At 38.2% G+C, this 24,262-nt stretch overlaps 1 protein-coding gene across 1 annotated transcript; it reads right to left on the bottom strand.

Moving 5' to 3' along the window:
• Positions 1-6,556: 6,556 nt before the first annotated feature.
• LOC148575031 (uncharacterized) lies at positions 6,557-23,756 on the bottom strand. The gene is made up of 11 exons (XM_088506021.1): positions 23,639-23,756; positions 23,257-23,531; positions 22,780-22,980; positions 22,459-22,686; positions 22,036-22,284; positions 21,832-21,903; positions 21,510-21,699; positions 21,274-21,449; positions 20,487-20,828; positions 20,081-20,303; positions 6,557-6,813 (listed from the first exon to the last, which is right to left on the bottom strand). Exons 1-11 carry the CDS (start codon positions 23,754-23,756, stop codon positions 6,557-6,559), a joined length of 2,331 nt encoding a protein of 776 aa, XP_088362147.1.
• Positions 23,757-24,262: the final 506 nt, after the last annotated feature.

Below are 24,262 nucleotides of genomic sequence, written 5' to 3'. Positions count from 1 at the left end.
AACAAGAGAAGATGCATATGTCTTGAACAATGAATACATGAGTATTACTCTATTATCCAAGTTTTCTCAATGAATATCCCAAATAAGCTTATCACTAATGTTTTCCAACAATTTTTTCTCACACTTAGAGTATACACACTACTCCACCCAAGCTAATCAAAGAGTAATCCAAGGACATCAATGGTTTTTCGCTTTAGGGAGAATAATGTGCTTAGCATTAGAACAAAAAGGGATTTAAAGGCTCAAAAAGGGGTTACAAAGGTGAATGCAAGGGTTGGCCATATAGGTTAGTGAGTTCAATAATAAAAATAGCCTCAATCATGCTAAATGCAATCAAACAACAAATATAGGACATGTAGATTCATGTAAATCAATGATCACAATAAAAAAAAAGGAGTGTAATCACACAGGGACAAACTTTATGGTTGGAATGTGCAACCATCTATTAGAGCTCAAATCTCCCAAGGTATGTTGTTCTAGCTCTTTTCTATGTTCTATGAAAAAGGATGCTTCAAGCAAGTTGAAAAACAATTTTTCAATTCAATCAATGGCACGCCTTAAGAAGGGTTTCATGAAAATTTCTTGTTGTTTCACCAAACTTATTTCCTATATGTATGTGTATTGTGATGGATGCAATTTTCAAAAATTTTTCCTAGTTCTATTCCTAATTTTCAACATTGAAAAAATTAACATGATCAATTAGGATAAAATTGAACTAGGTGGTATGATATTCATATCATCCAATCACAGCTTCTACCTATGACATATATACTAAGTGAAATATGCAAAAAAATGCAACATATAACATATATACAAACTAAAAATGCAAACTGCAATGGTATAAGCTAAGATATATATACTAGAAGAGAATGCAATTCAACGGTTAAAAACACTCCAAATATATGCAAGAAACATAATAAAAAGAAACAAAAACAAAGTGCAAAGTGTTCGAAAAAGAAAGTTTACGCCCCAAAATGACGAATCCTCCCTACACTTAAGCATTGCACGGTCCTCCGTGCACGAACACAATCCAGGGAGAATGTCTCTAAGTTCCTCCACCTTCAGCTGGTGGATGCGGGGGCTTGGGTTGTGTGGAGATCGCCAAGTCTAATGTATGCTCGGCATCTTCGTCCTCGGTGTCCTCCTCCTCTCCCGGCCCCTCGCCTTTATGTCTCATCCTCGAAAAGACTTTAGGACTCACAGGGCAAGTATCACAAAAATGGCAAAGAAGAGAGTAAATAAGCATCTAATTGAGGAATTTTGCATAGTGGTGTGGTCTGATAGAAAGATGAGCCATGTGTGTATTCCAAGTGTGCACGCGGTTAGAATACACACAACAGCCGGTTAAAAAGCCATCCACCAAATCAAAAAGTAAGCATGTGTTCCTCAATTAGATGGCCTAGGTTGCTATTAAAAAATAAGCAAAACTTTAAGCGCAAGCAAACCTAGGTAACCACAAGGTTGAATTGAGTATATGAGGGATTGGATATTGAAATTGTGTAAGTGAAAGCGCAAGAGTGAAATAAAATAGCACAATCAACAACAACCAATCCATTAATGAAAAAAAAACCACTTATTCATCATGAAACATTAAGAAAAAGTCACATGGTAAAGATACTTGTTACAAAAAGTGAGAAGCTTGATAAGAATTAAGTTGAGTCACTCAAACAAATGCAAAGCATTAACAAGAAACAAGTACCGGTCATGTGATGAATTTAATATGAAAGATCATGATGAACAAGTAATTTCAACTCAATTCACTCAATTCAATGCACTTATATAATTTGTCCTAGTGGTACAATCAAAACATGAGTATTCAAACTCACGAGGTACTAGTAAATTAAGCAAGTATAAGTGCATTAGTGTAATTCAATCAAGGAGCAACCCAATCAATTAACAAGCAACACTTGCAACTTATTTAATTAATAACAATTAAACGAAAACTAATATAATAACTAAAATAAAAATAAAATGCAATGAAGATTAAATAAAACAACAGGAAAAATATGGAAGAAGCAAGAAAAGAGAGGGGTGGAGGGGGCGGAAGTGCGTTAGGGCTTAAATGGAAAACAAATAAAAATTTTGCCCAAAACAGCACTCGTGCGTACGCACAAACATGTGTGTGTATGCACACTAGGTGAAAAGGGGAGGGGTGTGTCCGCACAAGTCGTGCTAACACTCCCACCAGAGGGGCTGCCAGCTTGCGTGCGGATGCACACGTCTGTGCAGCCACATAGAAAGCACAAAAGGGACAGGGCGTGCGTACGCACAAACTGGTGCGCACACACAAGTCCTAGAAAACAGGGCAGCGCGCACGCGCAGAGTGTGCTGGCACTGCGACCAGAGGGCATGTTAAGGTGCGTGCGAACGCACAGGCTGGTGCGCCCGCACAGGTGGCGAAGAACACAGTTTTGTGTGCACGCACAACTTGGTGCGTACGCACAGATGCCCTGTTTCAGAAAATTCTTTTCTTTTCAAAACCAAGGTTCCAACCCTTAGTGCATCAACATATCAACCCAAAAACATTCAAAACATCACAAAATCATGATCCATATGCAATTCAACCTATCTAAACTTAAATTTAAACTACTCCTAAGCTAACTAAGGCAAGCAAATATGCAATAAACTAAGACTATAAACAAAGAGAAAGGGTAAGAAAGATGTTACCATGGTGGGATGTCTCTCACTTAGCACTTTAGTTTATAGTCCTAAGTTGGACATTTTGTAGAGACTCTTGCTGGGGTGGCTTGTGTTTCCACTCCTCCTTGAACATCCATCCAAGCTTGCACTTAGAGGCTCCTCTGGGATCCCATATTCTAGGCATCCAGTCACCTTCTTGTTGATCTCCATGCTCCAAGTCGGATGGAAAAGCTCCTAGTTGACCCTTGTAACAACCCAACATTCTCCAAAAATCACCTGATTGTACTCTACACCATGCTTGAACTCCAATTCTTGAATTAACCTTCTTGATGATCCTTGGAGTTCTTTGGCTACCAACACTCCTTTCTCCACCACTCACCAACCCAAGAAAAATCTTGAGTTGGTAGTTCGTTTCCAAGATAGCATATTGATGGGGGCCAATGAAGCTCATAGGTGAAATTGTCACCCACTCAATATGTTCTTGGTTGCTAACTCCTTCCTTACCAACCTCTTCCTCCTCTTCCCCATCACTCACATCATAACAAGGAGGTTGTGAGAAGTCTACCTCCATGTCTTTCTCATGCTCAATGGGAAGAGATTCATTAGGTTCCTTAAGGGGATTGATCAAGGAGGACAAAAAATATCAATGATGGAATCCTCATCTTGATCAATCTCCCTCAATTCTCCCTTTCTCTCCTCCGGTTTCACACACTTCCCTTTCTCCCTCTTGTTGCATGTCATGACCCAACTCTTCTTCTTTTCCTTGAGGCTCCACATTCTCCTCTTCACTCCGTTCTTTAGTTGATCCTTCACATTCTTCAAGAGAAGTGTCTTGATCGGATGAGCATAGTGAGGCTAAGCGGTTCACCGCTTCGGCTATGGTGGCCATGAGCTCCCCTTGTGTCCTTCAAAATCCTTCTTGCTCTTGAAAGAGTGCTTGAAGGTCTTGTTCTTCTTGGGACAAGGGTTGGAGAATTTCACAATTCGATGGAAGAGAAGGTTCAAATGGTGGGAGAAAGGTTGTATAGTGGGAAGGTGTATCATGTAGGTGAGGGCATTGAGGTGGTGTATAAGGGAGTGATGGTTCATATGGTTGGTAACAAGGTGTATAGACATTTTGATTCCATGGAGGTGGAGGATATGGTACTTGAAGGGTTGGTGGTTGGAGGCTATGTATGAGGTATCCTTCATATCCTTGGGTTTGATATTCATATAGGGGAGGGCTTGGGGAAGGATTTGGCTCGTTGAAGCATAGGAAAGATTCCTCTTCCCTCCATCGCTTCTCCCACTCCTTGATACAATCCCAACTTGAATTCATCATACCCTACAATACAATCATAACTAAGCTCCAAGCAACAAGGGTGGTATCTCACAAAGGAAATTGAAAATAAAAACAAAAGATATCAAGTAACAAAAGAAACAAAATCCTAATTAATAGCAAAAAGTAACAAACAACCCAAAAAGTATCTATTCACACTATTCACATATTTACAACAATCAAAACTATAACACTCATGACGCTAGTTTTCCGGCAACGGCGCCAAAATTTGATAATGATCAAAAGCATGGGTTTGGATTTTTGTACTAAAAATAGGATTGACGTTGCAAGTATAGTCCAAACCCAACCATTGATCATCAATCAAATTATAATCCTACAGATGTCACAATCAACACAAAATAACCGGGAGTTTTAAATCCTAGGTCGTTCTCCCTAGGAACTAATGCCAAAGAGTGCACACAATTTTGGTTGTGAGTAGCAAGGGGGTTTTCAATAATAAGGAAGCAAACAAATAAAGAGATAAAAGAATGAGACAAAATTGCAATTAATAAAGCAATAAAGGAATAAAAAAACTATGTATGTAATATGGACAAGTAAAGCTATAAAGTGATGGAAAAGTAGTTCAAAACATAAATGAAACCTTGACTTGGGATGAGTTATGGAATTCCTTCCTTGCCATAACCACAACTATGATAATTATCATGAGTTAATCTCGCCTAGTTAACCTCAAATATCAAGGAGTAAGTCAAGCAAGCATAATTGACATTAATCCATAAGTTCTAACCAACTTACCAAACTAGTTGATAAAAGGCTAGCTTTAATGGAAACAAAAATCAACCAACTTTCCAAGAATTATTACTAAATGTTAGACATTATGGCTCTAGTAATCCATAGACTCATTTTTCCCAAGTCAAGGGGTGGAAATTTACCCCATAGCTAGAGTTGACATTTCATCAAACACCTAGTATGCATATTCACAAAACATAGAAAAATTGGTAAATTAAGAAAAGCTATGAACCATAAATGCTCAAAGTCAATAAAGGTAACGCAAACAAACATATAAAAGCCATCAAACATCAAATGAAACAACTAGGAATCCAAAATTGCAAGACTATGTAAATATGGACAAAGGAGATGAAAATAAAAGCAAGTGTAGAACAAGTGGTATAATAGAAGAGAGAATTAAAGAAATACTTACAATAAAATTGCTATAATCCCAAATCAAAGCTTGAAGTATAAAATTCTATAAATCCTAATTAAAACCCTAAAAGAGAATTATCTAATCTACACTACTCCTACTCCTACTATGTGTTTTCTCTATTCTAAGATGGCTCCCTTGTTATGTGTTGCATTTCCCTTCATATAGCCTCTCAAACCAGCCTCCAAGCCTTCAGAAATGGGCCTAGAGACCCTCAAAACCACGTAGCACGTGACTTTTTAATGGAGGCATGCGCTTGTACCTGTGTGGACGCACAGATGCGTGCGTCCGCACACTTCGCCGAATTTCCACTTGTGCGTACGCACAAGGAGTCATTCGCACGCACACTAGGCAATGCTTGACTGGACGCGCGACGCGGCTCACGCGCACGCGTGGCCCTAATTCGATGGATGTGCATACGCACGCATGTCTGTGCGTACGCACACTAGGCTGAGCTCTTCTTCTTTGTTTTCTTCATGCTTTCTCCCAATTGCATGCTCTTCTTCCATTCCCACCAAGCCATTCCTACTTTATTCTTCTGAAACCACTCACAAATAATATCAAGGTATCGAATGGAAGGTAAATGGAATAAAATTAGTCAAAATAAGCACAAAAGAGCACGTTTTCACATTTAGGTTCAATTTAGGGAGATAACACAAAAGTATGCTATTTTTGTGAATAAGTGTGAGTTTATGTAATGAAATCCATCCAATTATAGCCAAAATATATCATCAACTATGGGTTCATCAATTCTTAACATAACCAAAACTTAAACCTAAACCCTTAATTCTGCTCCTTTCCTCCAATCCTCCAACACCAGTGAAACCGCACACACAAACAAGCAGATAGTGACAAACAAAGATAGAATACAAGTATTGCAGATAGCAAATATACAATTAACATAGTAAATTCACTTAGGCATTCTCAATCAATGCACAAACAAGCAATTCAAACAATATGCATATGATGCATGCCTGTCCTATGGCTGATGAGTCTCATCTGTCGATTAATAAGCCAACTTGACAAGTCCGGCTGCTAAACTCTAGACTGTCCCTCGTTGCGCATCCCCAAGAGTCTATGCATAGCTTTTTCTCATATATAAAATCTGCTCATTGGGGGCATTAGTAACATGGTTCTGAAAACCGAACCGGACCGGTCGGTTCAACCGGAAAAACCGGGAACCGGTTACCTAACCGGTCCGGATAAGGTCAGAAACCGTCTGGTAGAAAACCGGTGAAAAAACCGGTCGAACCGACGGTTAACCGGTGAACCGGAAGAACCGTCCGGTTTTTTTACGGTTTATTGGTTTGCATATTAAACTTCAAAACGGCGTCGTTTTGAAGGAAAAAAAAAAAAGAAAAGGGCTATGCACGAACACAAAGCCACGAACCCTAATTCCCAATCCTCATCTCACCCTCTCAGTATCTCAGTCTCAACTCTCACCCTCTCACCCTCTGACGAACCCTAATAGCCACCACCATCGCCACCGCATCCACCGCCATCGCCACCGCATCCCACAGCCCCTCTTCGTCGTCCCACCTATCCTCCATCGCCGTCGCGGAGCTCCTCTCCTCCATCGTCCTCGCCCAGCTCGCCACCTCCACCGTCGTCGCCGAGCTCTCCACCTCCACCGTCGTCGCCGAGCTCTCCACCTCCACCGTCGTCGCCGGTAATACTCTGCCTTCCACCTCGGCTCCTATTCAATTGTCGCCTACTCTGTGCTTGATTTTATAATTTTTTGATTTTTTTGTTCATGATTTGTTAAGTCTGTGTTCATCTGTTCATGTTTTGTTAGCTGTGTTCATCAGAAGTTCAGAACATGTTTATAATTTGATTTTTCTGTTCATGTTTCTGTTCCTATTTGTTCATGCTGGATTACATGATTTTGGTTGCTGCTTGATGTTTATCTGGATTACATGATTTTGAGTTGCTGCTTCATGTTTATCTGGATTACATGATTTTGGTTTCTGTTTGATGAATCTTCAATCTGTTTTTGGATTTCTATTATGATGCGTTTATTGGTGACTTGGGATTGAATGATGATCATTGCAAGCAAATTGAGGCTGGGGCGTTGAAGGTAGCTGGGGAATATTTTTACTTTTTGCTGCTTCAATTTTGTTGCTTCATGAATCTGTTTAGAAATAGGATTTTGTTGCTTCTGTTTGATTCAGTGATGAGTATAGGGGTAATTCATGATTCATCCATTGTTTGCTTCTATTTTCCTGCCACTTTGTTCTTATTGCTTCTTGCCTTTGGTGTTTGATTTGGATCTGCCGATCTGATGCTTTTCGATTTGGCTTAATTTTATTTTCTTCATGGAGCTTTTTGCACTCTGGCTTTTGTTTTTAATCTTTTTCATATTGTGGCCATTGTTTTTAATCCAGTTTTGTTGCTTCTGTTTGCTGCTTCATGAAAATTATGATGGAGATGTTGGAACACTTAATGATAATTATGATTTTTGATGAGTTGCACCTTTGATTAGTTGAAAATTTGCTAGTAATTGTATCTTTTGAATGTAGAACACTATGGGTTTGTCATTATGTACGTTTTATTTTTTGTTTAGTTATAAACTTTGATGTTTGAAGTTGTTTGTGAACCTCTAATCTTAAGTAATGCATAATTTATTATGTGAAATATTAAATTTTATTAAGTTATAAATTATTGAATTTTATTAAGTTTAATAATTTTATTTAATATTTAATTAAACCGGTTGAACCCCGGTTGAACCCCGGTCGAACCAGTGAACCATTGAACCAGTGATCTCACCGGTTTATTGACCGGTCCGGTTCTCGCAACCTTGATTAGTAACACCCTACCACACAGAATCTTATGCTTAAGTCATAAGACAGAGGTGGTGAGGTATTACGACCTCTAAAAATAATATATATATATATATATATATATATAAGAGTAGAGAATCAAAGTCTAGGAGCCCTTGAAGAAATGGGTAAAACAAAGTCGTGAAACCAAAAAGCGCAACGCTCGTGAATAACGTTTACTTCCGTACGAAGAAAAGCTTAAGCGCAAATAAGTACATATATACATAAGAGTAGAGAATCAAGGATGCATAGTAGTCAAGCTCCAAGCTCAGCCTGCGAAGCTAAAGCTGGCCAGAGAATATATACATATATACATACATACAATCTCATATCTAAAGTTCTCAAAATAAACCCTAGTTCTCCAACAAATGCCTCTATGAGGCACCCAAAAGGTATAATACATAGAAGGAGAAGTCTAAGCATTTATATATACATAACAAAATATAAAAGCCCAAACTCCCATCTTCGCTGCAATAGAACTTCAGACACCTTGCGAGGCGCATCTCAACCTGCATCTGAAAAACACAAACATCGTATGGGATGAGAACCAGGGGTTCTTAGCATGGTAAAGGTGCCTATATATATAAGATATAAGGTCCTGGGAATGCTAGAGGCAATCCTAGAATGCTGACACTTGGATTTTAAAACTTCAAGATTTAAAACTAAAGCCATAAACAGGGTGGTTCTCTAAGGCTTCCTAAATTTAACCGAAACTCTAATCAAAACCATCAAGTCTCCGCCTTTCTCCAATCTTCCAAACTCTGGTAGAATCACAGAAACAAACAAAGCAGACAAAGCAGGCACAAAAAGAATACAGATACAGCAAATAGAATATATAGCATATTATAATCACTTAGACATTCCCAATTAATGCACAAGCAAGCAATTCAAACAATATGCATATGATGCATGCCTGTCCTATGGCTGTTGATATCAATTGTCGGTTACTTAGCCAGCCCGACATGTCTTGGTAGCTAATCATAGACAGAACACCACAACACGAGACAGGTATTACTTGTCCACCCATGCCGATGTTTCACCAAAACCGGGGTAGGCATTACTCGTCCACCCAAGCAGGTGCCACATCCTTAACCCGGATAGGGATTACTCGTCTATGCACAAGCTAGGACTCGCATAGGAATAACTCGTCTATTCTCGGATAGGAATTGCTCGTCTATCCTCGACATGACACATTGGATAGGAATTACTCGTCTATACTCACAAACATAGCTCGGATAGGAATTACTCGTCTACCCTCGCAGTCATAACTCGACATCTCAAAATAATCCACAGTTAAACTCAGTTATCATCATTAATCATATCTCAATATCTCAAACTCATAATCATGGCTTGGATAAGAATTACTCGTCCATCCTAACAATCACAACTCATCACTATCGCTTTAATCACCATCACACTTTAAGGTCATCATCATTTTCAACCCATCTTTCACTCAATTGAAATTCATTATTATCTTCTTCATAATTATATAAGTTCAGTTAATACTTCTCAAGCTTAAATTCACCCCTTTACAATCATTAGTTCATTACTCCACAATTTGCTTCACTCCCAAGTTACTACCTCCTTGTTAATTACATCTAATTATTAAGTATCCAACTAAGGTTTAGGGATAAAAGAGTAAAAATAGCGATTTAGAGGTTTAAAATCATGTTTAAAACACTAAAATTTCATTTGCTGAAAACAAGGGTCATGCGTACGCGTGGGCGTACATTTTTCCATGCTCGCGTACTCAAGCTCCTTCTCGCGTACGCGAGATGCCCAACCTGAAAAGGTTGGTCGCGTCGCGTATAGTGGTCGCGTATGCAAGCTATGCAGAACAACAAAAATGCTGATTGCTGCAGAATTTTCAATTTTGCACTCTGAACTTCCGACATGTATAACTTTTTCGTTTTAAAACATTTCCCATCCGTTCTTTGAATGGTATAAACTTCACGAACCCAATTTTCATATGAAATAAGTTTGAAACAATTTGGGGGTCCAGAAGATGAGTTATGGCTCGCCGAAGTTCGACCAAAAATAAGTTTTTCACAAAATCTTCCAAACCTCTATTTTCACCAAAACATAAGTCACTAGCCATATTCACTCAACAATACCCTGCACCAAATCATACTAAAATCATAACAACACAGCCCCCACAACCCACATTCTACCACAACCAACCTCACTTCAATGTAAACTACTTTAATCCAATATTTTCGATTATACCTAATACAATTACCAATCATTCAACACTTATATATCATTCATCAACCAAAACATCATTCATCAATCATTTTTCATCAACAAAACCCACATCCACTATCATGAATCATTAATCCTTCAAATATCATCAAATATCTACTCAATGTCCACTAAAATTACAAAAAACATGTTTCAAGTCATGATTCAACTTATCCTAGGTCATCTAACCTAAGTTTTCATAAAACATTATATATTAAATACGAGAAACCTAAACCATACTTTGGCCGATTTCTTCGTTTAAGCCAGAATGTCACAATTTGTCACCGTTCCACAAAAACCCACACTTCCAAGGTCACCCCAAACAGGTCTCCGGCTCCCCAAAATCCAAGATCAAGTCTCTAACTTCACCAATTTATTTCCAAAATATACAATCCAAACTAATTTCACAAAATAACACTAAAGTTACCATATGGTTCACTAATTAAATAACTTGAAAAGGGTTAAAAATTCTTCACCTTACCAACGGAGAAGTGGATCAAAATCTGGCAAGTTCACTAAGCTAGTTTGATCCTAAACATAAAAATCAACAAAGTTTCAACATCCAAATTCATCTAATTTCGAAAATTAGGGAAGGGAAAACTGAGATTGAAATTGAGACTTTCTTACCAAATTGATCACTGGGCTTTGTAGAGCTCAACGCTGCGGTCGCGTGGCCACAAACGGTGCAGCGATCGGAACTCGGAGCGAGAAGTTGTGTGAAATCAAAGATTGAGTGAGGGTCTGCAAGTTTGAGCGTTCTCCCCACTCTTGGTGAAGTGTTTCAGCGCTTATGCATGAAAAAGAGAGAAGGAATGAGCTGAAGCTCATAAGTTAAGTGAGTGGGTTGGGCCTACGGGCCCGGTTTGGGTTTGGTTCAATCCAATCTTGGGCCAAATTCTTTAAAATAAGTGTCAAAATTCTTGTTTTAATTAACTCTATCTTATTAAAATATAAAATTCATATTTCTAATTTGTTTTATTATTAATTAATTTATTGATTAATTATTCGCTAATTTTTACCGGGTTTACAGTATCTTTCCTGGAAATTTATACGTGCCCGGTCACCCTTACGACGTAAGGTCAACAGAGTATCGAGTCTCGACTTGGAACACGTGGTGGCAAGTCACGGTATTTTACCCAAGAAAACTCGTATTTCAGATAAATAAAGAGCATAAGCCTAAAGAACATTCACATTCATTCATAATCATTGTACAATCATTTATCATAGCCATGGCATCACATTATACTTCACTTTCTTACACTTTTCGTACATAATTCATCAATTTTCAACCTTACTTCACCCCCAAGTTACCAGATTTTCTTAGCTTCATCTCATTACTAGGCATACCACTAAGATCTAGGGCTAAAAGAGTAAAAATAGAGGTTTAGAGGTTCAAAATTAGATTTTAAATCACAAAACTTTATTTGCTAAAAACAGGGGCGTCGTGTACGCAAGCACCTTGCTTGTGTACGCAAGGGCTTGTTTTACCCTACTCGCGTACGCATCCTCTTGCTCGCGTATGTGAGATACCAAACCTGAAAGGGTTGGTCGCGTCGCGTGCAAGTGGTCGCGTACACAACCACTTAAAATCCTTTGCTCGCGTACGCATGCACCAGTCCGCGTACGCGAGATGCCCAACCCAAATAGAATGGTCACGTCGCGTGCGGTGGTCGTGTACGCGAGTTCTGCAGAACCAAAAAAAATCTTTAAGTTGTAGAATTTCATTATTTTGCACCTAACTTCCGACACGCAAAACTCTTTCGTTTTAAAACATTTTTCATCCGTTCTTCAAACGGCATAAGTTTCACGGACCCAATTTTCATATGAAACCAGTTTGAAATAATTTGGGGATTTGGAAGCCGAGTTATCACTCACCAAATTTCGGCTAAAAAATAAGTTTTTCACAAAAATTCTTAAACCTCTATTTTCACCAAAAACAAATTCAAAATCAACCTGGCATACACAAAAACAGCACCATAACATCCACATCCTACCACAATCAATCATACCTCAATATTACACAATCTCATACCTAAATTCCTCAATTTAACTAACAAGATCATCAACAATCCGTCATCCATGCATATTCAATATTATCAACTTGTCAATCATCATTCATTCACTATTTAGCATTCTATTTCCATCATAAGCAATAATCACCAACAAATACTCAATCCATGTCAACAATTATTATCAAAAGTACTAAACATTTAACATACTCTATCATTCCAACCTATCCTATGGTCATTTAACCTAAGTTTTCACAAGACATTATATATTAAATACGAGAAACAAAAACCATACCCCGATTTTCTCGTATAACCCAAGACAACCCACTTAGACAAGATTGCAAGCCTTCAACATTAAAATTCAGCAACTAGCACCAACTCCAAGCTTCCAATTAAGCTTCCAACATTCCCAATTTGCTTCATATCACATATATCTACACACCTAACATATTTTATCACATATACATACCCAAAACTTAATACCCAACAGACTTAATCAAGGTATTAACTAGAACTCAAGAATTTTCACCTTACCCAAGAACCAATGAAGCAAGATAAAGCGTTTTCCTCGAGCTAATCGGATCTTATAACATAAAAGAATCAAAATCTCAACACCCACTTTACTCAATTTTCGAAAATTAGGAGAAAATGAGGCTGAGAACAAAATTAAAGGTTCCTTACCAAACTATGCACCGGGCTTTGTAGAGCTTGACGACGCGAATGCGTAGCCACAAACAGTGCGACGATCGGAGCTCGGAGTGAGAAGATATGGTGATTTGAGTTGGATTCAAGGGTTTGGAACCTTCCCTTCACTTTCCTTGTGTCCTTTCAACGTGAAACAACAAGGAATGGAGAAGAAATGAGCTGAGCTCATTTGGTTAAGTGGACTAGTTGGGTCCTTGGGCTCATTTTGGGTCCGGTTCGGTCTAATTTTGGGCCAAATTCTTAAAAATTAGTGCCAAAATTCTTATTTTAATTAGTTCTATCTTATTAAGTTATAAATTCACATTTCTAATTTCTTTTATTAAAAATTAATTTATTGATTAATTATTCGCTAATTTTATGAAATTTACACATAGCATATTCATTATGAAAAAATAAAATTTTAAAACAAAATAACATAATAAAATAACATAATTTTTTGGGATGAAATTGAGTGACGTAGTGATGGACTTAAGAGGCAAAAAGAAAGAAAGAGAGAGAGAGAAAGAAAGAGAGAGAGAGAATGCATTACAAAAACAGTTTAATCTAATCAACGAATATAAAAATAAAAGGAAAAAAAATCAAGATACGTTCTTATAAAAGAAATTTCAAAAAAAAAGATTATAAAGAAGAACCTATTAAACAACCTCTACAAAAATATTACAAAAGTTTGAATTACTAGTAAACAAAATAATAACACTCTTAAAAATTATTAATCAAAATACATTAAAAAAATTAATATAAAATAAAACCATGGAAAAAAATTAGCAAATATGAAGGTTAGAAAAACAAAAAAAAAATGAAAAAGTGCAACAATTGTACCTAGAGCACAAAAAAAAATCTTAAAGCACCTTCTAATTCCAGATATATGAAAAAAATAAAAAAATAAAATAAAATAAAATAAATTAATTCATGTATTTTTTTAATTTATTATGCATTATTCATCTTGCAACTGATTAGTATGATTAATTTGGTTAATATATTAAAAGAAACAAATGTAAAAGGAAGAGATAAAGAAAAAGTGAACCAATAAAAATGTGTAGCCATTAAAATGTAATAAAAAATTTTTTTTTGTTTTTATTTATTAATTATTAATTTATTATAATTAATTTCACAATATTTATTATGCGTTATTCATCTCTTACAAATTATTGAAATTAACACAATCAGTTAACTAATATAATCAATTATAGTATGATAGAGGAAAAAAATAATAATAAAGTGTGATGATGAGTTTGAAAAGAAAGGTAAAGTTAAAAAAAAAAAAGATGTTGCCCACTAGTTGAAAAAAAATTAAAAATAAGAATAGAATTTATTTATTAATATATAATAGGAGTATAGTAGTGGTCTTTACTTGACATGTGGATTATCCTTTATTCAACAAGTGTATCTTCCAATTAAATGACATTTGGCAGCCTAAGAAAACACAATGAAATGGATCAATGCATAAAGTAATAGATTAACCCAGTGAGTATTAAATGAAATAGATTTTTTGTGATTCAATTAATTAAAATAATAGTATAAAAGGTAGTGGAACTCTTCCTCACTAATTTTTTGATATGCACATTGTTGGATAGAGTAGAGGCAGCAATAAATAGAGAACAGTCTATTTTTATCAAACCTGTGTAAAGATGTCTGAAGGATATTGTAACACCCTAATATTCAAATCCTTATGCTCGAGTCATAAGTCAATAATAATAAGGTGGTACGACTCTCAAGGGGGGTTTTTAATATATAAATATAAGTATATTTGAAAGGAGTATTAATCGAGAAGCCTGGAAAGAGTAAAAATAAAATCGCGAAGACGTATCACTCACGTTTCGGCAACTAAAAGTTAAAACGTGGAGTCGAAAGCGATATACAGATAAAGACATTAGGAGGAATAAGAGAAGGGCAGTATATAGATATATAATATAAGTAAATAGCCACTAGTCGCGACCCGCGAAATTTAGGCCGGCTAGAGTACAGTATGAAAGTAGTTGACAACAGTATTTCCTAATCTCTCCCAAACGAAACATAAGAGCCTCTATAGACAAGTTCAAAGGAGTTTAATACATAATATAAGCTTTTCAAATAAGGGTGGAGAGATTCTACACAAAATATAAAGTAGAGAATATAAAGATCTTCGCCGTCTCTCAGATGAACCATAGCTCACTTCTGAGTACCTGGACCTGTATTTGAAAAATAAGAGATATATACGGAATGAGAACCCCCGACCCATGGGTTCCCAGTACGGTAAAAGTGCCAAATAAATACAATGCATTATAATAAAAACTTGCTAAGCCTCCTAAACTTCCTTTCTCCAAACATTCACCCTATGTTCTCGCTAATCCACAAATAGGCAACTGTCATAAGGGAATGCTAAGTCTAATTCTTATTCTTCATGCTTCTCAACTCTCTCTAACTCTCCAACGAATCAGAATCAGAGCCATAAACAAAACCATCACCAGTTATTCTGTCTCAGCAATTTTATATCAATACATCATATCCTCACCTAGAGCAAGTGAAATCACTTCACTGCGTCTACCCAGGGAGCTCAAATTATCTCATTCTCTACCTGGAGCAAGTGAAATCACTTCACTGCGTCTACCCAGGGAGCTCAATTACCTCATTCAATAATCATCATCATTATTCAATTACATCATCAACTCATCTCATCAGGAACAGCCCTCAGCGTCCACCGACACCAACATGAGGGACCTCTCAGTTGTACAAACACAAGCAATACAGGCAAGTAATACACAATTAAAGTACAAGTAGAACAAGTAGCACATAATCAGGTAATATAGCATATATGATATAGCAATCCAAAATAAATAGGCAAACCCAAACAATTCAAACATATGCAAATGATGTATGCCTGCCCTATGACTGATGAGTCTCATCTGTCGGTTATAAAGCCAACCCGATAAGTCCTGGTAGCTAACCATTGGACTGTCCCTCTGTCGTGCATCCCCAACTCGAGTCATTCTCAATCATAAATATGATCATAATCATAATCATACAACACCCACACTAGTGTTTATCTATACAACACCCACATTGGTGTTTTTCCATGGGGGCGAGCTCATCCGGAACTTTCACAGTGTCCGGCCACACTTATGACATAGAGTCAGCAAAGTATCGAGTCTCAACCTGGAGCACGTGGTGGCTAGTCACTGCTTTCATCCAGGGAAACTCGTATCTCAGATAATTATTTCACATTCATTCATAACATTCCATAATCATTCATCATGACTATATCGTCATTTATACATCACATGATTGCACATTTTATACATCACTCATCATAATCAGGGACAAGTGGGCCAAAATCACAATCTTTGCGTCCATCCGCAGAGCCTCTATACTAACCAACTTGGAGCAAGTGGGACGCAACCACAACCCTTGCATCCACCCAGGAGGTACGTTCTCATATGCCTAGGAGGAACCAAGGAGGGGATCCTAACCTCTCACTATCTCGTTGGGGGCGATTTTACAATACTAGGAGGAACAAGGAAGGGGATCCTCACCTTCCTTCATCTCTCTGGGGTTGCACTTCTGAGGAAGAGAGTTCATGATAAAGCAATCATTCAAAGCCATATTTTCATTTCCAGCCATAAATCAATATTTATCATAGCCATCCGGCTCATAACATAACCCATAACCAGCCAATAATCATTATCAAATACAGCCCCTTTGGCTCACGGCGTACACCGCACTTCCATCATCACCCTCAGCAACTCATACAGTCATCATTAATCAAAATTCATCATTAATTCTCCCCTTACTTCATCCACAAGTTTCCACATCTCCTAGCCTCTTTCCATCGCTAGGCATACTATAAGTATTGAGGATATAAAGGGTGAGATTGGAGACTTAGGAGTCTGGAATATGGCTTGAAAACTCAAAAATCAGCTTTGGGGTGAAAATGGGATCACGCGTGCGCGTCGCCAATGCACACGTGTGGAAAGCAGGAAAGTTATAGTGACGCATAGGCGTCGCCCACGCGCACGTGTGGATGGGAGAAAAGTAAAGTGATGCCTGCGCGTCAGCCACGCGTACGCGTGGGTGCGGTTTGTGCCCCATGCACAAAACTAGCACAATACTTACACAACTCTCGGGAACATTGGCTGGGCACTTGAATCAGTACATCGACGCGTACGCATCGGCCAAGCGCACGCGTGAGAGGGTAAAAATCGTGAGTGACGTGTGCGCGTCAGAGTGCGTTTTACCAAAAATTTTACTAAGTTAAAAAGTTGCAGAATTATATTTTCAAACCCCAAACTTCCAACACACATAACTTCTATAGAATTTCTTTTTCAACCATTTCTGAACCGTTAGAAAGATCGTTGAATAAACTTTCATAAAAATCTAATTTTAAAGAATTTCAAACTTCATGGACCGAGTTACGGACCGCCAAAGTTGGTCAAAAATCAGTTTTTACCCAAAAATAGAAATCACCAATTTTTCTAATGTTCACAAGCTAAATTCATTTCCACTCATCCAAATAACCACAACCCAACCACATTCACATAATCACACTCAGTCAAAACCAAACCTACCTCATCTACACAATTTCACCCAAAACCATCAAATTCAACACCTCAATTCCACAAACCTTATCAATCAATAACCAAACCAATTATTCACACATTCAATATCTAAAATCCATCCAATCTCTTATATCATCACACAGTACACATATCAACTTACCTTTCTTACCTCTTTTCGGCCTCCGGCCCAAATTCACACATTAAAATGCATATTCCACAAACCAATATTCATTATCCAATTCATCAAATTCTCAACACACCAAACATACAAATTCACACAATCCTCAACCCAATCATTAATTTATATTACATATCAACTATGCATATTAGTACCAACCATTCACACAATCTCAACTTAATCCTAGGGGCATCTAGCCTAGGAATTCTCATCATACCACACGGTACTTAAATGAAACTTAAACTGTACCTCTTGTAGCCAAAATAATTGAGCTTCTTCTTGAGAGTCTCCACCAACCCTTAGCTCCAAGTCTCACCAAGGCCCCACAAGCAAGTTAAATCTTCCCATTGTGCACTAAAATCACCCAATACTCTAACATAACTAATTTCACATATATCCATTAACCTAGGGTTCATGAAATTGATAAATCATAAGGGTTTGAGTACTTCTTACCTTAGTCCATATGAAATAGGGATAGAACCCACTTAGAATCCATAATAGAGTATCCCTAAACAACTAAAATCATAAGATTTCAACACTAACTACCCAAAAACAAGTAATAGTGAAGAATTTTGAAAACTGGGCAGATATAAATAGAATACTTGCCACAAAACTTTGATAGAATTGTAGAGGATAAAAAGAGCGACGCGTGGCCATAAATGGCTCGTCAATCGGAGTTCCGGATCAAAAGTTATGGTGATTTGAAGTTTGATGGAGATAGGATTTTCTCTCTTCTTCCTCCCTTCTCCATAGCTGTGCCCCTCTCTCATTTTCTAGGTTAAATAAGCTGAAATGCTCATAAATAATGTTTATATATGTTGAGTCTTGGGCCCACTTTGGCCCGGTTCACTTATTTTAGTCCGTTGGCCCAATTTTGGGCCAAAACCTTTAAGATTAGAGTTTTAAATCGCATTTTAAATATTTCTACCTTCTCTAATTATAAATCCTAATTTCTTAGCCTTATTTACTTATTATTAATTTTCTCAGCTGCAGTACCAGATAGATCTCAGCCGGTACTGCCGGTCAAAATTCTAGTGCGTGTTTTTACGCAGAAAACTATGTTTTTCGACTCAGAAAAATTCACTGATTCCAAATATCATATTTAAATTATCAAATTCCGATTGTTAAATTTCCTAACCATATTCGCTCCTGTTTAATTTATTATTTAATTAATTACGGTTTGACCAGATTTTACATTCTACCTTCCTAACAGAAATTTTTGCCCTCAAAAATTCCATCCGCCACCACGAGTACGTGAGCATAGTCTGCCTTTATATCCAACGCATAGTAGTTCCAAGGTATTTTTACTCTGCACGCTTCCGTTGCCGCGCTTTGATTCCTCTATCTCCGAGGGTCTCGATCATTCGTCCAACGCCGACCTATAGCCTCGTTCGTTACTTTCGTCATCTCATCAACTCACATCTTATTAAATCTCAAATCATGTCATCAATAATATTACCATCATTCTTAATCATAGTCATCATCTCACATCACTATAATCAACCAAAAATCATCACCATACCTTAATCATACTCCATCCTTATCCTCTCTCTTTGCCAAGCCAATTACCACCAATCACAGCTCAACTCCAAGCATAACCTCCAAACTTACTTTCTTATTCCTAAACCCTCGAATTTGTATATATAAATTTTTGTTTTTAAAGTCTTTGACTAATTAATCAAAACTCTCTCTTCGTTTTTAGAAATCAAATGAGTTTGAAATGACAAGTTAACAAAATTATAAGAATCTGATTTTCTTTAATAATCTATAAAAGCATTCGAAACACATCTCTTTTGTTAAAGTTACTCAAATTAAAAATCATTTTCAAAACCATAACCAATACTCTTTCAAATTCTTGGAAAATTTCGACAGTACCTCCCCTAAAAAACTGAAGATTTGAGCTTTCCTTACCAGTTTCTTGGGTGGATTTTGTAGAGCTCTTCATAAGGAACGCATAGCCGCAAACGGTGCAACGATCGGAGCTCCGTAGCTCAAGATATGAGCTTGTGAAGATGGAAATGAATAGTGTGGTGTTTGAGGGTGAAAAGGGTTCAGTTAAGCGCTTATATATGTTGGACTTGGGCCCAACTTGAGCCCGGTCCAACCCGTTAGTGTTTTTAGTCCGTTTGGCCCAACGTCGGGCCAAACCTTTAAGGTTAACGCTCGGTTTTTCATTTCTAATATTTTCTAAGTTTTTTTACTGTTTTCACTTTTTCTCGCATAGCACCAGGCAGACTTGAACCGGTTTAACCGGTTCAACTGCCAGTTTGTGGTTTTTTCTCGGTTTTTCACAGAAAACACATTTTCTGACTCAAAAAAACCTACTGAGTCCGAAAATTACATTCAAATCCTCAAATTCTCACTCTAATATTTTAGAACCTACTTTGGGCAATTAATTACTTAATTAAACGATTAATTAAGCTCAGTTCTTATATTCTCCCCACCAAATAAGAAATTTTGCCCTCAAAATTTGAATTACCTGAGAATAACTCGGGATAATCCTTTCGCATCTCGGACTCCAATTCCCAAGTATGCTCTTCTACCCCTGCTCGCTTCCAAGCTACTTTAGCCAAATGAACTTCCTTTCCTCGCAACTTCTTCACACTAGTGTCGTCGACTCTCACTGGCGTCACTTGGAAAGTCAAGTTCTCCCTCAACTCGACCGACTCAGGCTCCAACACATGAGCCGCATCCGGCGTGTACTTACGAATTTGTGACACATGGAATACGTCATGCAAGTTAGACAGATGGGGTTGCAAGGCTACTTGATACGCCACTGGCCCGAATCATCTTAGAATCTCAAACGGTCCAATGAACCTCGGAATCAACTTCTTGGTTTTGATTGCTCTTCCAATCCCAGTCATCGGTGTAACCCTCAGAAATACGTGTTCTCCCACTTCAAACTCTAATGGTTTTCTTCTCTGATCCGCATAACTCTTCTGTCGACTCTGAGCAGTTAGAATTTTCTCCCGAATCTTTTTAATCCTCTCCGTAGTCTCTGCTACCAAATCTGGACCCAATACACTTGCTTCACCAGATTCATACCAACAAAGTGGAGATTGGCACTTCTGCCCATACAAAGCCTTATACGAAGCCATCCCTATACTCGCATGAAAGCTATTGTTGTACGCAAACCCCACCAATGGCATGTAGCGATCCCAACTTTCGGGTTGATCCAATACACATGCTCTCAACATATCTTCCAACATCTGAATAGTCCTTTCCGACTGTCCATCAGTTTGCGGATGATACGCGGTACTGAGACATAGCTTCGTACCGAAAGCTCTTTGGAAAGCTCTCCAAAACCTTGATGTGACCTTACTATCTCCTTTATGTACAACCTTGCCAACTCCTCCATAGAACAGTTCACTCGAATAGGCAAAAAATGAGCGGATTTGGTTAAGCGATCCACGATCACCCAAATCGCATCAAATCCCGACCTAGTCCTCGGTAAATCGGTCACAAAGTCCATCGCGATTCCTTCCCACTTCCACTGAGGAATCTCTAGTGGCTGTAACATTCCCGACGATTTCTGATGCTTTATCTTCACCTTCTAACACGTCAGGCACTTGGATACCACTATAGCTACATCACCTTTCATCCCAGGCCACCAAAACATCTTCTTTAAGTCATAATACATCTTCGTACTTCCGGGATGAATAGAAAACCCACTTTGTGAGCTTTTGACAACAAATCTTGCCTCAAACTCCCAACATCTGGTACACAAATTCTCCCCTTATATCTCCACAACCCTTCATCATCCTTGGTGAATTCTCCAAGCCTTTTCTCATCAACTGGTTCGAATAACTGCTGAAGCTTTTGCTCATCTTGCTGAGCCTTTTGTATCTCTGATTTAAACGTGCTTGAGATCTATAACTGGTTCAAACAAGCTCTTCCGACAACCTCACCAATATCTAGCTTAAGATCTACAAACTTATCCACTAGCTCCTCTTCCTTGATTCTCGTCCAAGCTATGGTTAAAGATTTCTGACTCAATACGTCTGCTACCACATTCATCTTTCCAGGGTGATAACTCAGTTCAAAATTGTAGTCCTTAAGCAACTCCATCCATCTATTCTCACGCATATTAAGCTCTTTCTGATCAAAGATGTACTTGAGACTCTTATGATTAGAAAAGACGCTAACCCTTATTCCATACAAGTGGTGTCTCCAAATCTTCAATGCAAACATAATCGCCGCTAATTCCAAGTCATGAGTTAGATAATTTACCTTATGCGGTCTCAGCTGATGCGATGCGTAAGCCACCACATTCCGATATTGCATTAACACGCAACCCAAACCCTTCAGAGAAGCATCACAGTATACTTCGAATGGTTCATGTGGTTCCAGCAAGATCAAAACAGGTGCTGAAGTTAACTTCTGCTTCAAAGTCTAAAAACTCTCTTCATACTCCGACGTCCACACAGAAGGCACCTTCTTCCTTGTCAACTTTGTCATTGGTAGTGCAATCCGGGAAAACACTTCAATGAATCTCCGGTAATATCCGGCTAAGCCTAAGAAACTTCTGACTTCCGTCACCGTTGTTGGTCTTTCCCATTCCATCACCGCTTCCACCTTAGAAGAATCCATGGCTATTCCTCCCTTACTTACCACATGGCCTAAGAACTTCACTTCCTCCTTCCAGAACTCGCACTTCGAAAACTTAACATACAATTTCTGCTCCTTTAAGATTTGTAACACAATCCTCAAGTGTTCCTCATGCTCTTTCACCGTCTTGGAATAAACTAAGATGTTGTCTATGAAAACTACCACGAATTTGTCCAAAAAGGGACGAAAGACTCTGTTCATGTAATCCGTGAAAACAGCAGGTGCATTCGTTAACCCAAAGGACATTACCGCAAACTTGTAGTGTCCATAGCGCATCCTAAACGCAGTCTTAGGAATATCATCCTCCTTCACTCTTATCTGATGGTAACCGGATCTCAAATCAATCTTGAAAAACACTCCGGCTCCTTGCAGTTGATCCATCAAGTCATCTATCCTTGGTAGCGGGTACTTATTTTTCACCGTCGCTTTATTCAATTGTTGGTAATCCACGCACAAACGCATTCCTCCATCCTTCTTCTTTACCAATAAAACTGGCACTCCCCACGGTGATACACTCAGTCGAATGAACCTCTTGTTCAGAAGCTCTTCCAACTGAGTCTTTAATTCTGCCAGCTCTATCGAAGCCATTCTATACTGTGCAATCAACACTGGTCCGGCTCCCAGCACCAATTCAATCGCAAACTCAATCTCCCTTTGAGGTGGGAATTCAGGGATATCTTCTGGGAACACCTCCGGAAAATCTCTAACCACCGGTATCTGATCTAAGTTCTGGGCATCACCCAACGCATTAGCAGCCAACATGATATAACCCTAACACTTTTCCCCACTACAATACATCATTACAGAGTTCAGGTAATACCCCGCAGCTACCACTGCTCCATTTTCTCCTTCCGGCATAAATCGAATTGACCGCTCAAAGCAATCCAACAAAACCCGATTCTTCGACAACCAATCAAACCCCAAAATCATCTCCAATCTAATCATTGGCAAACAGATCAAGTCATGCACAAAGTCTCTACCCTCAAGCTTGAAACCTACTTGCCTACACCCTGACCTAGTCAGAACCGTTTGATGCGAAGTATGTACATGCAGATCAAAAGCTAACTCTGACACTTTCAAGCCTAGTTCCTCAACTTTAGCAAATGAAATAAACGAATGCGATGCTCCAGTATCATACAATGCAATTAAGGTCTTATCACCAATTAAACAAATACCTCTCATCAACGGATCTGCCTTGGAAGCATCCTTGGCATTCACAGCAAAGACTCGACCTTGATGCTGACCTTGACTCGCATTCGGGTTCCTTCCACGAGTGTAATCCCTCGCAATATGACCAAGCAAGCCACAGTTGAAACATCCACCTAAACTAATATTGCAAGAGTCATATGGGTGAAATCGTACACAACGCACACAAGTCAAATCCAGAGAATTCTTACTCTGATTTCCTCTCCCTTTGCCACGCTGAAACTGATCCTGAGTGTTCTTTCTGAAGCCTCCTTGACCTTGAGGCGCATATCCTCCTCTCTTGAAGCTTTGACCCCCTGGATGAAAATACTTGCCACATCCCTTGCTAGTGTTCCCTCCATGTGTATCCTTAGATGCCGCTACAGTCTTGGCATACTCCTCAACCACCCTTACGGATCTCCATAGGAGCCACACAAGTCATTATGTTGTCCTTCAAAAATAGGATAACATAATCTAGAATCCCGATGAAGAATATAGCTTAAAAACAGGATTTAAAAAGCGCAAACGTACTAACAAAGTTTCTAACTTAAAACACAAGAAATAAATACAATATAACAAAATATCATAGTATAATATCATAAAGATCTAGCCACGGCTCGTGGAGTTTAAGCCGGCTAGCCATATATACAGATACAGACAACCAGAAACTAAAGTTTAAAAGGGCTTATACAAGTTTTATTCTCTCAATACATACCTCTATGCAAATCAAAATACAAAATGAGAGATGTGTAAACAAAATAAACACAAGACTCCAAAAGGTATCATGATCCTCCGCTTTTGTTACCATCCAAGCAACTCACCGAGGTGGGTTGCGACCTGCATCTGAAAAACACAACAGAAATATGGT

Source organism: Arachis ipaensis, chromosome B2, assembly GCF_059453495.1.
Source record: "Arachis ipaensis isolate K30076 ecotype BB chromosome B2, ASM5945349v1, whole genome shotgun sequence".
Classification (NCBI taxonomy): Eukaryota; Viridiplantae; Streptophyta; class Magnoliopsida; order Fabales; family Fabaceae; genus Arachis; species Arachis ipaensis.
The sequence above is the reverse complement of the archived record's forward strand: the minus strand, read 5'-3'. Positions and strand labels throughout refer to the sequence as shown.